The sequence below is a fragment of the Pseudochaenichthys georgianus genome, chromosome 13 (assembly GCF_902827115.2).
Source record: "Pseudochaenichthys georgianus chromosome 13, fPseGeo1.2, whole genome shotgun sequence".
In the NCBI taxonomy this organism is placed as follows: Eukaryota; Metazoa; Chordata; class Actinopteri; order Perciformes; family Channichthyidae; genus Pseudochaenichthys; species Pseudochaenichthys georgianus.
In genome coordinates, this window is record NC_047515.1 from 13961709 (window position 1) to 13975242 (window position 13534).

Here is a 13534-nt window from a genome sequence, read left to right on the forward strand (position 1 = left end):
TCAGATTTTCCCTGGTGGTGCTGTTATCTTCCATTGGTTACATGAGGCAACACTTCTTTAAGTAACAGTTATTTGTTGGCCTCCATACTCGTGTCTGTTGCTGTGGAGATCCCACAATAACCAAATTGCTTATTTTCACCATTGTAACTTAACTCATGTGTTGTAAACACAGATTTTCTGTTGATTTGGTGATGCTTTTCCTGTCCTCTCTCTTTTACTTTCAGAATATATTTTTGAGCCATTCTGCATATTATGGTTGTAAATCCTAATTTCTATATGCTATTCCTCATAACTTGTAACATATGGTAGTCTGAGCAAGGTTACCACGCAAAAGTGCCCCCCAAAGACTGTAGAACAAATGCTGTATATTTACATACATCTGGACTAGTATAACACCATTTTGGTGCATTGTGCTGTTTTGGCTTGTAACTTCTTCAGCAAAGGCAGTATCTATTTGAGAACTCTGTTCACAGTATTAAATGTGTACAGTTGAACCAAAAGTAGATTTATACTCCTCAGACAGTTTCATTTGAATAATGTTTTGAACCCGGAGAGATAGCGCTATCTGGTACTTCACAGACAGAACAAACCTCAGAGACACTGCACATGCTGTAGTAATAATTCAATTCATATCTTTATGCAACCATTTCCTTTGAAATTTGTATCTATACATTTAAAAACGTAACGTCTTATTTGATTCATTGTATTTTTTTAGGCAAGTATAATGGTTTTTGCACCATATATTTGAATATAGGAGCTTAGTTCTAATTTGTCTGTAGACACAAGACACCATCAAATACTAAATGAGAGGAGATTTTTCCATACTAAGTCTTCAAAATGCATTAACCTTCAATTCAGCAATTATAGAAGAAGGCAGGATTTTAGCCATAATATTTCGTGGTGATATCTCCCATTACAGAATATAGTTACAGAGCTGTTATACTCTGATGACAGCGCTGTAAAAATACTGGTGATGATGAGCAAATGGACAATTCCTTTGGGAAAGTTTGATTGCTCTGGAGGTCACAATGCAACAGCTCAGTGGTAGAATGTATAGTGTTCCTTAGCGGTCTGATGTGTCAGATGTGTCAGCCTTACTCTGAAAGGCTGCAATCACAAGTTACATCCTGAACTTGCTCAGTAATGGTTCCCCATTGTTAAGGATTTTAAACGATATTGGATTCATGTTGCTGATTATCAGACTGAAACTGATTAATTGCTCCATTCACTGGAGCTTTCCAGTGAATACGAGGAAATTGTTCATCCATACAGTACATAGCCTGTTCCAGAGAGCTCCACCACTCCAGATTGATCTGTGTGATGGAGCTGCCACACTGGCTTATGTTCCAGATAGGAAGTAACCAAATGTATGAAGATATTTTTGTACATGTGTTCTTAGTATTGTAGATAACATAGTTTGACTTTCACAACCAAAGCAGCATGTATTAGTTTGATACTGGGAAAACGTTCAACTACCATGCTATGACAGTTAGCTTTGTAATGGTTGCCGGGACAGTCTGGGCCCACAAAGTCAGCTCCTGGCTATCTGAGGGTTGCACTTGATTATTATTACAGTTGGGGCTAAGATGTTGTTTATTGACATACTTTTTTAACCTGCTTTAACTGTACAGGAATTCCGGGCATCTCTTTTTTAAACGAGGTAGTTGATAAATCCAATAAGGTTTGAAAAACATGCTAAAAAAGGTTTTCATGAGTATGCACTTGCAGATCTTCAGAATATCTCTGAGGCCTTTTTCCCCCAGTGTAACAGCAGCTCTGCAGCGTGCCGGCCTGACCTGCATTTTTGACTTAACCAAATACAGATGTACTCAGTGAAGGCAAAGCTCAAAGTCCACCTCTGCTTCCGCCCCCTTCTTTGATTGGCTGGTGGAAATGGCTGAAGTTAGGGGAGGAAGAATTCTCCTCCCAGCTGTAGTTCAGTTGTCTTGATTTATATCTTTATTTTCTTCACATACAACAGAAAGATGGCCTCGGCACATGACAGAGCTGTACTCCAGGCTATATTCAGCCCCACCAGCCCCTTAGGAGACGTCCCCGGCCCGAACCAAGAGGAGGAATTAATTGATGATGGTAAGTGTGAGCTTCTGACTTGATGTGTCTACACATATCATGTCACAGCTTTTTATGTTTATCATTTCATTGCATATTGAATTTATTTGAACACATTCGATTCTGTGACTAGAAAAAAACCATGACATTTTAATCCAAGTTGAGTTCTTGGTGACGTTTCTGTGTTCTCCTTGCCACGGTGCCTGTCAATTGAGTTTGAGTGCTTTTTCAACCTGTTTATCTCCCTCTGCCAGACAGTGGCTTTGACACAGAGTTGCTGAAGCAAGTGAAAGAGTTGGAGATGCGGGGTGTCTCTGCTGCAGAGGCTGGGGATTTGCAAGCTGCACTTCAAGAGTTCAGCCAGGCAATCCAGATCCTGCCTCAGCGAGCCTCAGCCTACAACAACCGGGCCCAGGCCCTGCGGCTGCTGGGGAATACAGCAGGTACATGCTACACACTCAATAATAACCCTTTCCTCAGTCACCGCAGTGCACCGACATACCACACTGTTGAGTTTGAGGATAGCGTGACATCATTTCAGAGCTGTGTCTATCTGATGCACTTTTTCAACAGTGCTACTGCAGAGGCCCTGAGTTTTCCTTGTGTTATGTTATTTTCTACATGCTTTTTGTAATATCATCTAAACCAGAGGGTTTCACAAGGGGAAAGTGGGCATCCCCCAGGCATCTCAGAGCCTTTTATAGGAGGTGTCAGCAGAAGTGGGAAGTAGTGGAGTACAAATACTTTGTTACTGTACTTAAACCTTATGTTGTGTTCGGGTCTCCCGTGACCCGTTTCAAGTTAAAATGATATAATAACTACGCTATAGTTTTTTATCGGAACAAGGCTTCATGATATCCTCCACAACAGCTATACTGTATAAACACTACAACACAGATTTTGACAATTTTTGCCAAGTCTGAAGGTCTCTAAAAAAAAATGTATAAATTGGTGTTCGGGTCTGGGGAGACCCAGCAGAATTGTTTTGGGTCACTCGAGGTCAACTTTGGCCCAATCAAGATTCATCTTTGACTTTAGACACCCCACCCTCTTCATCCACTGTAACAATATGCACGTGTGCAATATGTGGTCTAATGTGTTTTGGGCCATAACATTAAAATACAACAAGATTGTAAGATTATGAATGCATTATAAGTTAGTTATGATGTAGTTAAAACAATATTGGATGATAGTCATTTTTTTGTGTGTTTTGGACTGAGATAAATCATGGGTCAAAATTGACCCGCGAACACTATGAACGGTAACAGCTTTTGAACACAAAAGTGACTTTTTACTTTTACTTCTTACATTTTTAACAGAAGTGCTCACTTAGTTTCACCCAATTCCTGCCTATGAGATCATTGTTACATATTCTGATCCCATTGACACTTAAGTTAAGCAAAGACTTACTATTATATTATTATATCATACCACTGACAAATGTATCGGTTATAATCACTTCTCACCCCTGCCATTTGTATGTATTGCATTATTTAACATATTTGGCACCTGTGATGATGAATGTGGTGTTTTTACACTCACTCCCTGGAGAATTAACATTTTGACTTGCATCATCTGTTTCTAAAATTGAAATTGTAGGTGATGCTTTTCAATTTGCCTGCATCCTGGTGCCAGGTGTTGTTCATGCTGACTAACAAGATTTTCTGAATATTCCCAACAAAACACCTACATGTCACTAACAATAATATGCAAAACCTGCGATATAAACTGAGCATTGGAGGAATCACTGATGTAAAACACACAGTAGCAATTTAGTGTTATATAATTAATATTATTTGAATAGTATTTATCAAAAAAGGTCACTTTGTTATACATGTAGTGAAATTACATTTGTTTTTTTCGATTAATGTAAATCATAGTGAATTTAGAATGATAATTTGAAAATGATACACTGTCTTATCTTACGTGTATTGGGGTTAAAGTCCCCACATGCAGGTTTTGTGAGGTTGTGCCCGTAAACTAACCTTAGGTAGGAGGACGCTCCTATCAAACAGAAAGTCAAAAGTCACTATTGTATGCTTAAGTGATTAGTAGAAATACTGAAAGGACCTTAAGTGGTGACCTTTTGACTACAGATGGGGTCCAAAACTAGTAAGCCACATGAATGTCTGGGAGTAAATTAATTGTATATGCTACACAATCAACCCAGGAGCCGTTGAATTTTCTGAATATTGGGTTGCAGATTAGAATTCTCCAAAGAGGGTTCGTTTAGCATGAAACACTTGAAATAACTAAACATTTCAGATGTGTGTATCTCACACTGCACTTTTTATTCATGTACCTTTGTTATTCATGTTTTATTATCTTTGCTTTTTTAAATTCCCTTTTATAATATGTTTCTTAATGCTCTTAATGTCTTTCATTTTTGTAAACCACTTTGAATTGCCTTGTGTTGAAAGGTGCTATGTAAATAATCTTGCCTTATTGCCTTGCCTTGCCTTATCTGACTACATACTTACAACACTTAAAGTAATTCAAAACAAATGCAGCTGGATTCATAATGAATATTGCAGCAGACCTAGAATGAGAGCAGTCTGTAAGATGTTACTTTTTTGGGGATCAACAGTGGAGACGTGTGTGTGTGCCTCACAGTGCCCTCCTTTCCTCTCAGGAGCTCTGGGGGACCTGGACCGAGCCATCTCTCTGAGCGGCAGCACTGGACGGACGTCCTGCCAGGCGCTGGTGCAGAGAGGCCTCCTACGTCGGTTGGACTGCCAGAATGATGAAGCCAGGTCAGATTTCGAAAAAGCGGCTGCACTTGGAAGTGAATTTGCTCGACAACAGGCTGTGGTTCTCAATCCCTATGCAGCCCTGTGCAACAAAATGCTTTCAGAGGTGATTGACAAACTACGAAACCCTCAAGTGTCTGGGACTCTGTAGTTATTGGAGACAATGTGTTTGGTGTACACGTTTTTTGATTAATAAAAGAACATTTTACAGTTTATATTTATTTTTTATTCCACTATCTGTAAACTGCTGAAAAGAAAAATGAGGCCAACTGCAAGTCAGAATTATTAATGTCAGGGTCACATTCTCATTTTACTTAAAAGACAGTCAACATTATAAACAAAGTTGTCAGTGTCCTCATCACAGCCCATGTGATGTTGTGCCTCATTAAATATGATATAGAGGACTTGTGATTTTGTGTTAAGCATTCAGATACCAAGCCTGATTATGATGTGTCATGTGTCATTGATCCTAACAGAGGATGCACCTCTGCGTCTCTCCAGCAGATGTCAGTCTTGTCATGTTGGAAACAGTCAACAACAGCTCCCCCGTGTCTTTCAAACAATGCTTTCAACACAAGACTGAAATAGGATGGAACAAACAACATAAGTCCACTCAGGATGCCAAACATCTCTCAAACTATTGTGAAATAAGTGTCTTCAGAGGGTTCATTTAGGCGTACAAACACTGGATGAATAGATATTAAACAATGTTTCCTACTTACATGCACAATGATTTAGAGGTTAAGTCAATCACATCAAAATCCTCAGAAATTCAGTCCATGCCCAAATGAATTATTTGCAATACAATTCAGTTCATGTCTGCAGGGCTAAAGCACACTGCAGCACAGCATTCCATTTTGTTGCTCTACAGTAGCTGTATATTTGGAGGACAAGTAACACAGCTGAGTGATTCTAAACGCGGCATCACTCGTGTTGTGGTTCGCCCACTGAGCTATGGGACTATGAGCATTTTCTGTTATGCTTTGCTTCTCTGTGCTTGTCGCTGACCTCTCCCAGGCAGACTAAAGCCACCGGCTCAGTGTGCTCCTCTCTCTGGTAAAAGGTGCAGGTTTTCAGGTGATCTGACATGGAGGGATTGTTGCTGAAGCTCCATCTGTCCACAGAGGAAAACAGAGAGCTAAACTCCCACACCTGTAAAACAGAGAGACAGAGCTGGAGTTAGTGTAGGAGGCAGCTGTCAAAGCATATATCCATGAGCAATGGCCATGAGACAACATTTATTTCAATACCTTTGGAATCTTAATCTCGGAGTATTTTGATCACATAGGCATGATGTTATTTGTGGTACCATGCATTGCAAATGTATACAAATGATGCCCTTCATTTGGGGAGCAAACACCCAGCTGTTGCCAACAGAGTATCATCAATATCTTGTTGCCATGGATGATCATATCTGATGGCAGCGTTGTGTTTACTGGCAGCCAGCCTCGGCCATTCCACATGGCTGATATCATCGGCACGGTGTTTGTTCCCCGATTACTGCGCTACAGAGAGTCAATGTGAAAATACACACCTAAGCATTTCTACTATATTTATCCTTCATTACCTCAAGTAGATAGGGTATTATTTTTGGTTGTTAGCTCGATAAAAGACTACTTTACAGATTATAAAGAAAAATATTGCAAAGGTAGCCAGTGAACACAAGATGAATTGGTTTGGTTAAGCGTAACTTTAGGGCCTATATTAAGGCTCTTTGGTTTAGAACTGTGAGAAACAACTCAAATTGTATGCAACAAAAATATTTGTATCCAATCCAAATTGGTACATGTAATATTTGAAAGAGCAGTCAAATGTGTTGTGTTGTTTTCATATGTTTTCCGAATTGCCAAATACTTCAGACTGGAATAATTATTTCATTTAGAAGTATTTCAATCACAAAGTGACCATCTATATACAGTAAGACAATCCAGCCATGACACTTGGAATTCTTGGAGAAAAAAAATAGTTTGACAAAGTAAATTTAGGGCGTGTTTATTAATAGCATGATAGATCAAAACCTCCATCTATAATCTTGCGGGATATATTCCAAATCTCATTCGTTCAGTAGTTTACTACTTCCAAAACACTTCAGACTAGCACAGATAAGCATTGTGTGCCTTTATGAATGTGTGCACTTGAGTTTAAACAGATGTTTTGACATATTTTGGCTGTTGTTTAGTGTGACCCAATTTCCTTCAATATGTAAAGACTTGATGTATTTAACTGTCCAGTAGTCATGAGTCTAAAGAATTTAAAGTCTCATCCTGATACAGTAAGCACTCATAATTCCAGATGGGATTTATATAATCAGCTGGGGGCGTCCTCAAGGCTCAGACCGCAAGACCCGGGCGTCCCTGTGGACTTGAGGCCTAAGCCATGGGGTATAAAGTCTAGCTCAGGTGTAATGCAAACATGTATATATAAACATATACCTACCCCCTATAGAGCTGCTGTTCATTTGTTTGATATTTGAGCTGTTGAAAATACCACACATTGCAAAGCTTAATAATAATTTAGCTCACCTGTCTTGTTGCTAATACATTGCTTCGACCCAAGAAAATGAAATGTATTTTTCCGAAACACTTCCCCACGGTGCCTGACCCCACATGCAGCTGGTTTATGATAAGGACACAGACAATCGTAGCGACTCTCCAGTGGCTGCTTCAGTGGAAAGCCATTAACTGTTGCCAACACGGCTGTGAGTCAGTTTTTAATATTGTTAGAGAGGACTATGGAGAGTCTGGAGAGTCTTTACAATGCAGCAGCTGTCAGGACAGTAAATAGCACAGTGCCAGATACTAAAGGGGAACTGATATTAAAGTTTGGCCTCCTGCTAACTTTCCATTACCATTGTACAAGTTTTAGATCAAAGTTATATATGAGATATATAGGACTGGTAGCACTCAAAGTATGGCGATATAACCGTCACATATGTGGCCATATACCCTAACCCCCAACATCTTATATTAAGACAACGCTCTACAAATCATCTGCAGTTTAATTTAAGGAAAGACTGATTGGTTTCAGCGAGAAGTCCAAAGTAGTGCATTTCAGAAAAGAAAAGAAAAAAGGAATCTTAAGGGTACTTGCTTTCTTTCGGCATTTCCAGGAGCTTCCCCCATGGGAATATATCTTTTTCTTCCACTTAAGGGAGACCATCCCCCTCTCCTGCAACAATGTGGCACACACCCCTCTCATCAGATGGGAGACCTGGGACAGCTGAGATAATGTAAAACTGTCAAGGTAACCAGCAATGTGCTGAAGGATCTCCAGAGGAAGGCTGCTCAGGGGATCTTGATTATGTGAAGCATTTCTCTGAGGGCTGAAGGTTTTCCCATCTTCACAAAGCAATGAGGGGACATCTGGCTGGAGGACAAAGGCGCTGACATCTTGACAGAATTTAACCGTAGCTTGAAGACCAGCGGGGTGAAACCTGGTCTGGGTGAAATGACAGCCTAGGTATGCTAGGGGGCAGCGTTGTTGGAACCAACCACTTATTGAGGCCTGTATGTCGGAGTGTACATTCCTAAAGTGAGAGCTGTATTCATCACGGCGAAAGAAGTGGCCACACATGTAGCTGAAGGCTGAACTTGCTTTGTTGTGTCTTCTGGTGATAGATTCTGATTCGACTTGTACACAGAGACCATGAGGTTTGTCTGCAACAACATCAGCTAGCGTTGCATCATGTTTGAAGGGGGAAGAGGCAAAGTTGTACGTTTGTGTTCCTATATCTACGTAAAAACCGTCCCTCCCCTCACTCTCTGAGATTAAATGTCCTTTCAGTTCCTTTTCCAGGGAGTGCAGGAGTGTGGCGCTAATCTCATCACACTTTGGCAGATCCTCGACTGACACGCCTAAATCTGCTGTGTCAACACCGACATCCATCTTCACCTTCTGTCTGGAGTCCCTCAGATAATTACGCTTTGCCCGATAGCTGGTAGGAACATTAAATGTGCGGACGGTTTTAACCTCAATGGGCTCCAATTTGCCATAAACAAAATCATTTTCTCTCGGGGTGCAAGCAGGGAATTGACCAAAGTTGATCAACATTGCCCCATTTTGCACCAGATACCTATTATATTCGGCTTTGTTGACTTCTCTACCTAACCTTTCAAGGACCCCGTCTTCCCATGGCGCAAAGCCAGCTACACCATCCATGGTTTGAGAGGCAGACGCATTTTCTTGGCGCCGTTGTGAGTCTCTTGTCTTCGCCTGACAGTTTGAGGATTCATGCTCTTCCTTTGCATTTCCCTTTCCTTCCTTCTTTTTCAGGTTTTTCATAGTTTGCTTGCATCCCCCCTCCTCCTTGTTGAATACTTTCTCCCAGGAGCTGTAGTTCTGAATACCATCGACATCTCTGCTCTTTGCCAAAGCATCCAACTCCTCTTGGCTCAGTTCTTCCTCCATCCTTGTGCAGCCATTTTCCTGGAAAGCACCTACATCTAAAGAGCACGTAGCTTCACCTGCAGGACTGTTGATCCCAGCAGCACCATCCTCCTCCATCAACTCAGGAAAAACGTTCTTCATTTTGATGGATCGAAACAGCAGCTCTTGGTCCCTGAGAGCCATAGCAATATCAAGATTCCTCTCAGTTTGATGGTTTTCTGAAACATTTCTGTAGAAGGCTAGATCATTTTCTGAAACAGGCCAGCGGTTCCACTCCTGAGAGCAGCAGACCACGCTGGCAGGACAGACCTCCAGGTGTTTGGATAGCTTGTGGCGCAGCATGGTAAGAGGACAGCCATAGTTAACATTGAGGCAGGGGACCATCTCATTTGGACATAGGAGTTTGTGCTCCTCTTCCTTGCACATATGGAAGGTTGCGCTACAGTTTGTACGACACTTGATGACCTTGCATGAGACACAGATCAGCACCGGGAATTGACAGTGGACATCATAGCACTTGTCACAATGCCTATGATAATCCACTGTTATTGTTTTGCTCTTCACCTGCAGAGATAAATAGCATAGAAGGTGACATTTCTAGGTTTATATTAAGGCTTAAAATACTTAAAGTAACAAACTTTAAACAGTTTCAATTATTATGATAATTACAATTTATAATATACATTCATTTCTGATGACAAATAATAAATGCACTCACCATTGTGGCTTATATACACAATGGTCCTCTGAGAAGAGTTTCAAGCCTGTTGGAGAACATGCAACTGTTTTGTTATACAGCACTATGAATCATCTTCTAAGGATGTGTATAAATATGTGTTCTGACATAGAAATCAAATGCATAGTATCATTTAACATGTAAAAGAAACCCAACCAGAAAACTGAACACCATACAAAAAAACACAAATAGATCTTAATTGTAGTACATAAAAGAATGAATAAGTTGAACAATAACAATAAACTGTCTCACCCTTTGCTCCTCTCTGCCTGTCCTCTTGTGTTTACTGGCACCCCTGATAACCCCTGCACTGTGTCTGGACGTTATAAATATACACACCAGAGGGGCAGACAGCCAAGGGGATGGGACACCATTGTCCCACAGCCATTAAGGGGCAAGGTCGAGTTACAGCCTCCACCTCTGCTTCACTGTGAGAGGGTGGTGATAATAACCAGTAATCCACATGCTCAACACTTCAACTACCGTTTGTCCAAAAACATCATCAGCACATCGTCTGTTTTTACACAGCTGTCAAACTTTTATATTCCACAACCAGTGATTGCATGTGTTTACATTTCCTTCCAACATAATTCAAAATATGAGTTGTCTAAACAAGGTTAATAAAGCCCTTTTATGTAAACATGATCCATATCCTCCACTAGATGTCAGTCACACACTTTCAAAAACCCCAGCAGCATTTCTCGGTCAGTTAAAATTCATGAAATTCAGTTTAATAATGTGTGGTTACAGTGTAAGATCAAAACAGGTCTTATTTGATGATGTTTTTCAAAAATGTTTTTCAAGAATGTTGATTTTGTAAATTAATCTCAAGCCTGTGCATTTCAATATGTCCCAGTTTGAACTGAATTGAGGTAGTTTGTTTACTGTTTATTAGCTAAAAGGAAATGTCTCTGCCTCAAATGATGTTTTGGTTGAACTTGGAACTGATGCATTCTTAACACCTTGTATTGTTTATGGATACGGCCCCAATAGCTGCCTCTTTTTATCAAATCATCATCCAGTCGTCATAACACAAAATACAGCAGCAGTTGTTTAATTTCATAAACTCATTATCATCAATGCATGGCACTGATTTGAATTTGCAATATAAAAGTTTCACACCTGTCACTTTGTGTTGATTGTGATTCATGCCATCACTTTTATTCACTTGCAACAATAGGGTGCTGTGGAACATAATGGGGCGTTGATCCAGTTAACTACCTTTATATAATTACACTCATTTAAATTAGGGCTGGCTGAACTGTCATCCCGCTCACAGATTTTCTATGCGAGTTAAAATGGGCTCGAATCTGCATCTGGATTACTTCATGTAACTTTTTGTAGTCACTTGGCTCACATTACAATAAAAGGCTTATCAGGGGCGCTCTCTATAGGCTCTGCAATCAGCGCATATTTCATCGAGACAAAGAGACCATGTGATTACATTAGACGAATTCAGTTGTAATCATGCTTCAAATATTGTGGAGCATTTACAATAAATGTGTGTTCACTTGCTTCTGGTGATAACCAGACTAAAAGGCCATAGACTGATCCAGTAATGTACATTTTTCTATTTTCCTTTTTGGTATTGGTATGTAGTGTTTCAGATTTGCACATTTGAAAATAACTGTTTGACACTTTGCTTGTTGATTGTCTGGCAGATAAATAGATGAGAAGATACCACTATCATATACATCCATACAAAGCTACACTCCGACGATAGTTAGCTTAGCATGAAGACAGGGATAAAAACAGGGGGAAAGCTAGCCTTATTCAGTCTAGTGCCGTTTACAGCTACGACTGAGTCCTGCTTTTTTTTACGTTTTCCGTTTACTTACCAATTAAAAAAAGTACATTTCTAACAAGATGTTGCTGGTGGGTAGGTTGCCTTTGTTAGCTTTGAAAAAGCTAACTGCTCAACCCCGGTTAGCTACTTGCTAATTCCTACACTTTAAAACACTCCTTTTCACAATGTACTAACAGATTGCAAAATCAGATGTTTAACAGAACATATAATCTAAATTAATTGAAACACTGAGCCTGAGCTCTTATGCAACGTGGCAGCTCCAGAAAAGGCTAATTACAGCTTGTCCATTTTCGGTGCTTGGATTTGAGCAATTCTAAGGCTAGGGGTTAATGAATCATGCGAGCTCCATGTCATTTAACTCTAATTTAATGTTCTGAGATGTGACTGGGCAGCTTTAGATGGCAGAGGAAAAAAGAGTCAAACTTGATTAATATTCCAGGTCTTCAAAAGCTATCAGCACACAGCAGGACTAATAAAATATCGCTGGCTTCAAGTTTTATAGTGAAGTGTTGCCTTCCTTTACCAACACACCAGGCACAGAGTGCATCCTAACACCTGCAGAGCTGCCGTAAATCCCACCCAATGCTTATTGTTATTCCTCTTCCCATTTTGGGATTTCCATATATAGCCTGGTTTATTGTACCTGGCAAAACATATTAATAAAACAAAACCATTGGGAGGACATACAGTGGAGAAATAGGTGAAACTGCTGAATTTCAAAAGACCCGAGAAACTGTGTCCGTACTGTGTTTATTACACAGCCCAGCAAAGGCCTATAAATAAACTCAGATTGCTCTTAAAATGCACAGTGGAAATGAACATGTATCAGCTCAAAGTGGTCACCAAATGCATGGGTTTAAATTTTTAGACCAAGTAACCAAAGAATTGTGTTCTAAGAACTGATTGCATTATGTGGTTCATATAAACACAAATGAATTCAATTAAAACAGACATACATTTTCTACAGGGCCCCTACGATAATACAGGTTAAAATAACATAAATGTTTTATAAGTGTGTTGTTGATATGAGTGTGCTGTAGGTATGTTGTTCTATATTATGTATACTATATTTGAGCTGCAGCGAATAGTAGTTACAATTATTTGTTGAACAGAATAAAATATAAAGCTTAAAGTGGACCTATGCTATATTTGAAACATATATTGTAGGGCCATACCTATATAAAACATGTCTGTGAAGTTTTTTTTTCAAAATACCAAACAGATCATGCATTTTAGCCATGCCTCATTTCACTCTATTTGCTCTTTTCCAGCCCTGTTTTTGCGAGGGCTGATTCTGCTTTTGTGGCAGACTACAGCGCCACTTACAGGCCTGGCATATGTACTACAGCGTCTCCAGCGCTTTCGAGCGGTCTCTCATTCCCTTGATAGGTGGAGAGTAGCCCATATAGGCGGAGCACCCCTTTTCTGACGTCAGAAAAATTCAAATATTAATCAGCTCCGTTGCAGCCCCGTTTTTAGAGATTTGGGTATGGAGGAAAAGAGAGAGGGTTGTGTTTTCTGACACTTGGTGAGTTCCCTGACACACCGGGGACACATATTCATGTATAAAAGACGTACAAGAGTGCATTTTGCATGATAGGTCCCCTTTAAGCATAATATTAATTTTGCTCAGGGGGCAATAGAGCTAATGCTCAGGTGGCTGTTATAACTTTGCCCTTCTTGTCGTATGTAGGACTTGGTCATTCCTGTCTATAACAGAACCCCTAAATTGCGACAGAAAAGGTTTTAAGTGAGTGTTCATCCCCTCAGTTTAGCGACAGGACT

At 40.0% G+C, this 13534-nt stretch overlaps 2 protein-coding genes across 2 annotated transcripts; one reads left to right on the plus strand and one right to left on the minus strand.

The window, feature by feature from the left end:
• The first annotated feature begins 1893 nt into the window (after positions 1–1893).
• ttc36 (tetratricopeptide repeat domain 36) lies at positions 1894–5035 on the plus strand. Its single transcript, XM_034098063.1, has 3 exons — positions 1894–2091; positions 2325–2513; positions 4703–5035. Exons 1-3 carry the CDS (start codon positions 1986–1988, stop codon positions 4969–4971), a joined length of 564 nt encoding a protein of 187 aa, XP_033953954.1. The 5' UTR covers positions 1894–1985; the 3' UTR covers positions 4972–5035.
• Positions 5024–11029, minus strand: LOC117457827 (F-box only protein 40). The gene is made up of 4 exons (XM_034098062.1): positions 10195–11029; positions 9925–9970; positions 7911–9770; positions 5024–5972 (listed from the first exon to the last, which is right to left on the minus strand). The coding sequence occupies exons 2-4, from the start codon at positions 9925–9927 to the stop codon at positions 5781–5783; spliced, it is 2055 nt and encodes a 684-aa protein (XP_033953953.1). The 5' UTR covers positions 9928–9970; positions 10195–11029; the 3' UTR covers positions 5024–5780.
• Positions 11030–13534: the final 2505 nt, after the last annotated feature.